Genomic DNA, 11,632 nt, shown 5'->3' with positions numbered 1-11,632 from the left:
TGTCTGTTCTCCGTTTTCCATTCTCGTCTTTTGGGTTTTCCTGAATAATTTTCGAACCGTTGGAGCTACAAAATTGAAATTTGCCTCCTCTTTAACCTTCCATGAAGCTCATAAGCTTAGAAGAAATGGCCCTGATCCGACGACGGTATCCATCTTTTTTTCGCGATTTTCGACTGTTTTTTGAACAATTAGTATAACACGAGAACTAAAGAAGCAAAGGCTACGCTGGTTAGGGCATGTCGTGCGGATGAATGTAGATGGGCAAAAAGGATATTGGAGCGAGTGGATGGAGGAAGAAGAAGAAGAGGCGGTCCGCAAAAAAGGTGACTGGAAAATGTCATTGAAAATTTAAGGGAGATGGGTATCAAAAACTGGCGAGATAAGCCTAAGGACAGACAAAAGTTTAAGAAGGTCATAGCAAAGATGTAGGTCAAAACCCTCCTATTCCTTGTTATGAAGAGAGATAAATTTGAAGCGATCGACTTTGGCCCGTATTCTAAAAAAATATAAAATCGCGCGTGTAAGGGTCTATAAAAAACATGCTTTTTCAAAAACTGAGACGAGACGAAAAAAATTCTTAAACCAGAAGAAGCAGAAGATACTCTATAAACTCTTATATCCTATAAACTTTTATTCGTGACAGTTTTTCAAAAATATACACGGTGCCCCGCAAACTCAAAAAAACTGAAAAATTGGTCCCCCGATTATTGAAAATTGGTTATAACTGAAAGACTGTGATTCAGATCTCACTTTCTTTTATATTGTACAGGGCGTTCCCGATATTCCATGCTAAATGAGAAATGTGCTAAGTGTCCTAAATTTGCAGATATCAACTTCATATTTAGCAGAGAAGTAAAAGTCCGTGTCCATATTTAAACTGTAGAATTGGGTGCAATCAAATTTACTTTTTTTAAATATTTGGATTTTTTTTTTTTGGTAATTTTAGCTTCCAGAAATATATGTTTTCCTTCAAAATCGTTCATCCAATTGGCAAAATTATTTAACCGGCAGACGCAGAAGGTCCAGTGCAATAACATTTATTTCGGGCATTTTTTCGATTATATACAAGGTTTTCAAATTATAGGCAATCACCAAAAAGACTTAGAAAATTGTTCTTTTAAAGAGTAAATTATTAGCCGCAAATCAAAAATCGTAAAAAATATGGTTAATGGGTTCAAAGGGTGTCACAGGCCGCATCAAGAGCTACAATTTTTGTATTTGCGGTTTTCGGCTCACGTACGCTGTTCGGGACATTTGAAAAAATACATATTGAAATCGTTATTTCCGGGACTGTCATGATGCTACGAACCATTTACTATTTTCAAACAATTCTTGGTCCTGGAAACGTAGAAGATCCAAGGCTATAACCTCTACTTCGAATATCGTTTGAATAATATACAGGGTGTGTCGTTTATGGGCAAAAAATCTAAAATATCCTAAAAATTTCCATTTTGTGGGTAAATTATTGGCGATAAATGAAAAACTGTTAAAAATGGGATAATTTTATTGGAACAGTATATTTAAAAAAATATATTTTAAATTAAATTTTAAAATTTACCGATGTTTGCTGCTTTGAAGTTCGACGAGATGTGAAGGACATTTTATACAGGATGCATGCACAATTAAATTAAATCGATTTTGCGAAAGTTCCATAGTGGTCCGCAGGAGCACGATAGAAAAACAATGTGTTTCTTTACCACACGAAACCGCGAAGTTCTTTGCTTTTATAATAAAAACCTGCTTCGCGCTACGCGCTACGAACTTGCCCCGCCCAGTGACGATTTTTCGAAAGCAATCTTGATCTTTTAACGTAGCTCAAGTCTATTGCAAAACACTTGGGAAAAAGCATATATTTTCCTCTTTTACAAATATAAATTTTAATTTTATTAATAGATATGATAAATTAGGTAGCAATACTGTTAATGCGATTACATGCATCTATGTATGTTTTTGCAACTACCAGAGCATCCAGGATTATCTGCTTAATATTTGTTAAAAACTGCTTCTCTTTTCCGGTAAAATTTGATTCTTTGGAAGTGTACTTGCTATGAAATCAAGTGATTCCGTTATTACCAAAAATGTGTTTAATTCTTCATATAGATACAAGAAAACTAAGAAGTTCTTGATAGATGTTATAGTCTAAACGGAGTGTTCCCAACTTACAGGAGCCCCTGAAATTTTTGGATAAGACGGAAAACAATGATTTGATAGATGCAAATGTCTTGGCACCCAGCATGTACAAATTCTAGGAATGGTCTAGGAAAACAGTTTGGTAACGCAAGTAACAGGACTATCGTAAATATATAAGTATATATTGTCTTCAACAATAATTATTTAATTTTTAACACATAATGAGGTAAGGTGTGTGTGTGGTATTACAGATACAAACTTTAATTCTTAGAACGTAAAGCGAAATGCACTTGCCAAGACAAAAACGCCTCCTGTCAAGAAACTGAAGGCGGAAGGTGAACTTGTGCGGTCTTTGTGAGCGTGTGCACCAATACAAACTTAAAAGGAACAATCGAAAAATATTCAGAGCATAAAAAGGAATCATTTAAAAAATATATCGAACCCACCTTATAGCAAAACCACATTGGAATATTAATAACTGTAAACCCGGTTATAATTCAAAATTCCCTCCTGGCGCGTTAGTCTAAAATGACGCTTAAATCACCTCTTAAAATGCCATCTGTGCCGCTCTGAACAGGGGACTTTAGGCGCAAGTGCAGGAAATCCTTGGTTCGAAACGGATAATTTCAGTTCCTTCTTTGTTCTATGTTTATAAATTCATTTATAGCATAAAAAATTCAACTAGTAATAAGGCGAATTTAAATCAGTGACTTTTTTACCTACAATTAATTCAAAAGAGAATCAATGACGTCACCAGACGCTGTCTTGACCGAGGCAACCTATTCGTGAGCAAACTTTTCAACTTTTCGCCCCAAACAAAAGAAAGTTGCTGAAAACACTTGTTTGACCAAACATCGAAATCATGATCGCTGTTCGGAATTGGAGACTTGAGCAGTGATGGGCCTTTGGGGACGGGTTCTCGGAGTATAACGCAACATAAGGAGATGATTTATAGCATATGGATATGAAAATGTTATAATTATTATTTCTCGTTCCAAAGGATTTTCCTATAAGTTTCGGGGTTCGATTATTGTTTTTAACTCACTTACATCCTAAAAATAACCGAAAATAAAACTACAAGCCGCGTCCAAAAAATGCGGCGCGGCAAATAAAATATACATATAAAAAAAACCGTATCCTTGGTCTGCGCTAAACAATCACACAGTCGTTAACAGTAACGCTATCACAGTGTACCCTAAAATAATCGCAAATGTACACGTAACTACGAACGCCAATAAGAGGTCACGATTACCTTGGGCTACCAATTTTTTGTTATCAACGGGCCCCTCCCCCACCTAAGGCTAGATAAGTGTCGGAATGTGTATTTTCAAAGATGAACGGAGCACACATCTATGTAAGGCTGCACCACAAATGTGTACCTAATTACGTACCTACTATACCGCTGCGAGATTCGTTCAATAAGTGTCATTTTCGATTGTCATTTTTAGATAATCTTCTTTTCCACGACGACGCAAAATAGGTACCTTAGAGCGCCCAAACTATATTCCTTGGATTGAAATCACGCACAAAAAGAATTTTGCATTACTATTATCAGTAATCGTAAAACTGCATACATATCTTGCTAACCTAGTCACGTTACCAGACGTAGCCAAAAAGTAAAGAAGTCACGTCCGAATATTTGACAGTTATAATTCGTATTTGCAAGATTTGAAATTTATATAATTATCACTAATTTATTTTGAGCAATCAACTGTCTTTGCGATTGCTAAGCTAGGTTTCAAACCGAATTTGGAATATATGACTTGTTAAAAGTTTGTAGGTAAGAATTGCAAAAAAGTTAGTACCACTTTTTTTGGTTAGTTTAATCTTTGGATAATAAACAGAACAAAAATTATGTAACATTATCCTTTTAAAATATATATGCACTTATTGTTGAACTGTTTATAGTTTTAAAGACCAAATAATGTTCCTCGTACACAGAACATTAGGTTGGTAAGAAGGACATGTTTAGTATAGTAGATAAACTCTCTAGTGACGCGGTAAAAGTGTCTAAATAACAAGATGGGGACACAGCCATCAGATTGAAGAAAGGTTCGTGAAAAATTGTACTTTTTGGATTGAAGGAGACGTACACATTCCATACTTATATCGCAACGTGTGTGCGCCAACAACATCGAAACAGGGATGACCAAAAAATGATTTTGTGATAACCTATTGTTTTGAATTTGTTCTGAAACAAATTGAATTATTGAATCCAATTTAATAAAAGGCTGCAAAAAGAACCAAAAAACAGGAAAAATGAAGCAGGTTCATGATGACTAAACTTGCCATGGAACTCTCAATTCCAGAAGAAGCTCTCAAGCTTCTGGTAGAAATTACACTAAAGACGGCTACATAACTCTCGTCAATTTTGTGATAAGTTGAGAAATTTTCGATAGACTACTTAGTACTTACTTACTATACCACCAATATATCTTTTCCTTTACCCTACCCCAAAAATGTAAAATAAATCTATTTTTTTCATTGTTTTATCTTTTGCTTGGGTGTTTGGTTGTTTTTCTTTAGAATTAAGACGCTATGAGCATGTTTGAAGAATTCCACACCTCCAAGTTTTATTCTCAAATCAAGTTTCAACTCTCGGCCTGGCTTTTAAGAGTATTTTCACTAATTCGCTGGCAAGTATAGACTCTTTAAAAGTCGAATTTTCGGAAGTTCACTCGTGACGTTAAAGATCTCTTGCAACAAAAACAAAAAGCACACAACATACTGCCTGAACGCCAATCAAGTAAACTAGGGCTTTTACATAGCAGAACGGAATAAAGTAAACACCAAAATGCGAATCGTAAATTATTTTAAAAAAAATTATGAAAGAAGAGCGGAAAAGAAATTTTGAAAATCCAGATATTGCACAAGAAGAGAAGGAACAAACACTTTTAGACGGGAAATAACACGTAAACAAGGAAGTAATAAGAAATATTTTAACGTCCATCAAAAAATGCAAAAGCTCACGGCCCAATTGGATAACAAACGAAAGGTAAGCGGCACTCATCAATACCCATATTTAAAAAAAAGTAAAAAAACTCACCACACTACTAAATACCATACTTAAAATATTTACAAAAGTGTTACTTGAAGAAATAGACAAAAGCTTCTCGTCTTTCCGGATGCCAACCTTAACCAATGTCTAAACACGGAAAGCAATATAAAAGAGCAGGTAGACCTATAAGAATCAATGCAGCAGAGACCAGATCAGATATCACAAAGCTCAGGGTAATGATGGGTACAGTAGAAATGAAATCATTGGCACCAGTGTTAGAGAGAGAAAAGAAGATGTTAGAGAACAAAGTGGAATCTGCGACGAAATAAGTTAGAATAAGAAAATTGTGGAAGACATAAGTAAACAGAACGAACGACGACAGATTGCCATAAATGGCAAAGAACAGTACCAGTTGGTACAGTAATCAACAATTTTAGATGCGCAGATGACACTGTACTCCTCTCGCATACGCTAGGAGACTTGCAGATCTTTCAAAACTGCATAGCAGACAAGAGTAGAGAGATAGACTTAAGATAAACATGAAGAACGAAAGGTGGCTGGTAGTAAGCAAGCGACTAGAATATAGTGGAAAACTCATAGAGCGTATTCAATACAATACACAAGAAATAATGTCATTAATAGAACTAGATCGGGGTGCCAAAATGAAAAGAGCCCTGTGTAACCGTGATTTAGACCTATCCCTCTATTTTTAGATTCTTAGATTTCTTCAGTGTGCTCATGTATGGAACCACCATGTGCAGAGAAAACTTGAAGACTTCAAAATGCGGGTCACTAGACGTACTCTGCGAATCTTAAAGATTGACAGAGTCCAAAACATAGAAATTTTAAACTGACAAACAAGCGAATATCATATATATAGGAAATTGTAGTTGTACGGGAATATTCTACGAAACACCAAATATCAGATGCTCCAACTCATTATGCAATGGATTGGAGTCAGCATGGCAACGTTGAATAGGATACAGAATACCAAAAAGAAAAAGAATAAGTTTCAGAGGAAGACAGCCGAGTATGTAAAAAGAATGCTAAACATCCTCAGCAAAAGAGGTTTTACTTTGACAAACACACCATAACCTACCATATGGGGAACCATATTGAAAGAAGTAGAAGAAGACATTTTCACAATGCGTTTTTATTTTTATAATTTTATGTATGAATATCATATTGAAGTTAGGAATCGGTGGGTCAATCTTGTAGTGTAATATGCTTTGCATATAAATTATAAGTCAAATAATGAAATATTTCTGTCGCTGTGAAGTACCTATTTTGGCTGTGCGACGTCCATTTAACCACCGAAAACTAACCCGCGGAAATGCAGTGAACGCGCGGAATTTTCGGGAACAAGTTTCCTAACGGTAAACAACTTGGCAACGTATTACATATAAGTTAGGAATCGAATAAAATACCTTTATCGCGGAACTAGCCGACATATGAACAACAAAACTTAGCTTAAGTATATATTTTGACACGCCCTAACGCGGTAAAATAAATTTTGATTCGAACCCCCGCGATTTTCATATCACAAGACGGCCATTAAACGGTCAGCGTCTTCGACTATATAAAAATACCATATCTGGAAATGTATACACAATATATAGATATATATAGTTACTCTGGCATTAAAGTAAAAGGGCCTTAAGTTAAGCCACGCTACTGGCGCTAGCGTCGCCGCCGCCGCCGGGATTGCCGCCATTTTTGGCGGCGTCCTTCTCGCCAGCGATCAGCTCCTCCTCCTCTTTGAGGTCCACTACTTGGCCGGGCGCGTAGTTCCAAGGTTGGATCTGGAAAAATTGGAGGCACGTGAGGGAAGTTGGATCGTGCTGTACGAAAATCTCTTAACCTAGCACCCAAAATTTCAAAAAAGAGTTATAAAGGAACTCAAGAGAAAGAATAACAAACAAATGATCACTATGATGCAGAGTGTCACGAGGAAGGTGCAATTGCAATAAATATATCAAAGAGTTGGAAAATATTTTGGAGATTGTTGTAGAACGCGAAAAATTAAAAGCAGTAGTGGAAGCTGGCAATTTGGCAAGATTTAAACTAAAATTATGATGACTTCTTCTCCGATATTTTTTTTGTTGGTACACATGTCCCTAATATATGTTCACAGTTTCAGCCAGTTTGCACTTTCACTTTTTGTGAGACAGAAGCGTTAGCCGATTTTTTTCGAAGTTTTGGGCATGAAACGTGTAGCAGAAAAATTTGTTTCGAAACTGTTCGGAACGACCTAGAAGGCATCACTCAAGAACTGTTACACCACGTCCATGATAATCCTGATATGCTCAAAAAAGTTATAACTGGTGACGAATGATGGGTATATGGTTATGACGTTGAAACAAGCCAAGGTAAGACCGAAAAAATGTCAAGGTTTTGTTTTCTCTTTTCTTTGATTATTGTGGCGTAGCACATAAAGAGTTCTTACCACAGGATCGAACGGTCAATAAAGAGACAATTCATCGATTTGGCATCACTATAATGCAAAAGTTCATTGATAGTGGCTTGTATCTAACTATTTGGCCAAAAACAAAACCACAATCATACTTCAGCCACCATATTCACCGAATATGGTCCCCTGTGACTTTTCGTTTCTAAAACCATGAAAGAAAGGTGGTTTGAAACGATTGAAGACATAAAGAAAAAATCGCTGAAAGAACTTAAGGCTATACGAGAACGTGATTTGAGGATTGGAAAATAAGTTGCCATAAGTGTATTATATCTAGGGAATTACTTTGAAGGGAACAACATTAATTTTGATAAATAAATAAATAAATAATTCTTGATAAAACTTAAAAATCGCCTTAATTTTTGAGCACACATCGTATTTTAAGATTTGAAATGATTCGAAATAAAGGGTTCTTGATTTTCGGAGAAGCCTGAACTAAATTCGAACCACTTAGTAGAAGTCCGAGTCGTTAGCGCTGACGCAGAGGTTTTGGGATGTAAAATATGATGTGTATCTGTCCAGTATTGATTTTAATAAAGATTTTGATAGAGTGTAACAAGTGTAACAAGACAAACTGCTTCAACAAGGCAGTAATAAAAATTGGACGGCATTTCAGCCACGATATACATACAGATCACGAGGGGATGTGTCAGGGTTCACCTTTGTTGTGCAATCCGTATTCCGAAGAAATTTTAAAGGAGGCCATGAGCGACAGCATGACAGGAGCGATCATACATAGAAAAACTGTTCATCAGATACGCCGAATACCAACGAGGATATGCAGATGTTGATGAATCAGATTACTAATTGGTGCGATCAGTATATACTTAAACTAAATGTTAATAAAATTAAATATCTGAACATTAGTAAACATATCAACAACGAATAGAAAAAGAAATAGAAAAGGCAAGAACAGCATTCGTAAAAATGAAAAAAGTTCTCTGTAGCTATAACTATAACACGGAAAATGCAAATGAAAATGGTTACATGTTACAGACCAAAAATGAATAAACAAACATCCAGACCAACCAACGTTAAACTGTCATGCCACTATAACAAGAAGATAATTCACTATGTCTTGGTTGACGGTTTAACTGTCCACATTAAAAAAAAAATATCTTAAAATGCCATTCGGTTGTTAAATTGGTTGGGTTGCGATACAACGAATAGATTAGGCGCAAAAAAAAATGTTTCAAAAATGCGTTCCAAAAATTATTTCAGGAAAAGACACGAATTTATCCCCACTTGAAAACGGTGTCCATTTTAGTTATCTGTAACAGAAGATTATTTCTCAAAAAACGAGATTTCAAATTCATGATTACGTCCCCTGGCGACAATTCTAGAAACTTAAAAGCACCATTTTCTCTTGGCATCTACTTTTCGAGATAGGGCCGAGTGCCCTTCTTAATTGACCGCCCGGTACTAAAGATATTGATAAAATATTGGAAAATTATTATATACTATTGTTTTTTATGATAGACTTCATTTCAATGCGAAAATTTAAATGACTCAACTCAAAAGTCTCAATATTTCCTTCTTTTAAATAATTTTGTACTACACCTGACAGCTTTGAGGGTACTCCTACAGAATGTAACAAACTTTGGGTTTTTTCTTAAAACTCTCTGTACAAATTGACTTTTAAGTTGACTTGGGTGCTAATTTCAAAGATTTTCCAGCGATGCAGCGGTCTAGGACGCCTTACCTCTCCGGTGCCCCATATCTGGAAAAATACGTAAGTAATGCAGGCGACAAAGCAGGACACGTAGAACACCATCCGCCACGAGGACATGAGGTGATCCTGTTCGTCGAGCATCTGGAAATTGGCGAGCGGGCTCAGAAAACTCGCCGACATATGAATGGTTTGAGCAAACGCTAATACTGGTCCGGCAAAATTGGGAGCTATGTCGACCACGTTGGCCATCGCGCCTGAAAATGACCCCGCGTAAAGGCTATGGCCGAATTGTACCGATGGGTTATGGAAATTACCAGCGTAGGATGCCGTGATTAGGGTGACTGCGGTGAACCACACGACGAGTACCAGCTCGACGTCGCAACCCAGGTAACTGATCAGCAGCACCAACACTCCTGGTACCACTTGGGCTGCGAAGAAAGGGGCATTAAGGGCAGGAGTAAAAAGCTGAATTCTGCCTGGGTTCCGCTGGGCAGATAATTGCACATTTTCGAGCGGATTAATTTTAGCGATGCATTTTAATTATAAGGTACGCAGTCTCATAGAATCTTTTAGAAAAAGAAAAACTATACGAATTTTTATAATGTTTCAATATAGGGTGCGTTGTACTGGGACTAATTTTTAATGTCAAATATCGAGAAGGGCTATTAGGAATTTCTTTAAGAATAACTTGTCAACGAATTCTTATCCAGGACTACATAAAACCTAACTATACTAATTTCCATGAAGTTCGCTTAAGCATTACTCCTCTAGAATGTTTGGTTATGGGCCAATTTTAATAATTCCTTTTTGCTGGATAGATCTTACTAAAGAGAAATCAAACGATTTTTTTTGTATAGTATCGACTAAAGTTATGGCTACCTGACACAGTTTTTTGAAAGCGGAAAATCGAGAAGTACTTTTAGAGATTTTTTTAAAACTGAAAATGACAACAGATTCGTAATCAGGACTACCTAAAAGTAACGTTAAAAAAATATATTCTTAACCCTGTAAATAACGGTTATTCAAATTGTACAAACTTTAAAACTAATTATATGAAAGACTTTTGAAGGAACATTTATTTTTTAGTATCATCTAGGTATAATGTAAACAAAATTAAAATATAAATTAGCGAGTGAATTTGACAGTCGAATATTCACTTCTCCGTAAATATCCTTTTTAATTAAAAAAATTATTATATTCAACTTTAAGAAAATCGTTAACATGTTTCAGTGAAATCTATCCAACAAAAAAAAATATCAAAATTGAACCATAAACAAAGATTCTATAGGAGTAATAAAGTGAGAGGCCCGAGATATTTCGAGTATCCTGCATTCGAACTTTATGGAAATTAGTACAGTTAGGTTTTATGTAGCCCTGAATAAGAATTCGTTGACAATTTATTCTTACAGACATCTCCAATCGCTTAAGGCAAGTCTTTATTTTTCAAATCCGTTTGTGATTCGAGGTTGGACAGCACCCAAAAATTTAAACAAAAATTTAGACTCTCGTCATTTTTTTTTCGAAAAACAAGTTTTTTAACGCCCTGTAGTTCTGATATTTTTGAGTTTTCGAAAAAATACAATACGAACTTTAATATAAATTTTACAATGGTGACGACAAACAATTATTGGAACCGTTTCTGAAATAAATAAATAACAGGTTTAAATAAATATTAAAAAAAAAGCAAAACACTTCGGCATTGATTTCTTCCTTTCCGTAAACAACAAATTGAAGCTATTAATCATATCAATAAAATCAATTAAAAGCAGACAGACGGGGAATTTTTTTTTTCACACAATAATTCAGGGTCTATTAAAATAACGGTTGATATAAATTTGCAGCAATTAAAACTAAACGGCCGATTAAATAGTCGTCTAGCCTATTTTTACCAGACTCTCTCGCTACTCACACAAGGCGGTCATCAGCTTTCGGACGTTGGTCAACGATAAGTACTCTTTGGTGACCAGCTTATCGGCAATGTAACAGAAAAACACAGACGCCACGTAGCTACAGACGAACGGGGCGCCTGATAACAACCCATTCTGAAAAAAAAAAACGAAAATCACCCCCCGCACCCCTGCACAGATTATACAGAGTGTCCCTAGTTTATTATACAGAGTGTTTCCATCTGTTATGGGAAAACTATGAGCAGCAAACACCTCCAGCCGTAGCCCGTCGGTTCCAAGTTTTTGAGGCTACTTGAAGTTATTCAAGAACGCCGCTTCTGGTTGTACCGGATGGCGCCATTAACATCCTTCTTTTAGATGGAATGCCCTGTATATTATTTTATTTTCAGATTTCAATAGAAATTTTCTGATGAGTTTCGTTTGGTTATTTACAATTGTTTCTTATATACCTTGACTTT

At 35.9% G+C, this 11,632-nt stretch overlaps 1 protein-coding gene across 2 annotated transcripts in view; it reads right to left on the bottom strand.

The window, feature by feature from the left end:
• Positions 1-2,296: 2,296 nt before the first annotated feature.
• LOC132706749 (sialin) overlaps positions 2,297-11,632 on the bottom strand; it is a 55,526-nt gene continuing 46,190 nt past the window's right edge. For both annotated transcript variants that reach the window (XM_060678254.1, XM_060678253.1), the window contains 4 exons: positions 11,177-11,309; positions 9,582-9,695; positions 9,298-9,521; positions 2,297-6,930 (listed from right to left, as the gene is read on the bottom strand). In XM_060678254.1, the coding sequence (XP_060534237.1) occupies positions 6,790-6,930; positions 9,298-9,521; positions 9,582-9,695; positions 11,177-11,309 (612 nt within the window). In that variant the 3' untranslated portion in view covers positions 2,297-6,789. The remainder of the gene's footprint in view (positions 6,931-9,297; positions 9,522-9,581; positions 9,696-11,176; positions 11,310-11,632) is intronic.

The sequence above is a fragment of the Cylas formicarius genome, unplaced genomic scaffold (assembly GCF_029955315.1).
Source record: "Cylas formicarius isolate icCylForm1 unplaced genomic scaffold, icCylForm1.1 PGA_scaffold_8__14_contigs__length_24414737, whole genome shotgun sequence".
Lineage (NCBI taxonomy): Eukaryota > Metazoa > Arthropoda > Insecta > Coleoptera > Brentidae > Cylas > Cylas formicarius.
The sequence above is the reverse complement of the archived record's forward strand: the minus strand, read 5'-3'. Positions and strand labels throughout refer to the sequence as shown.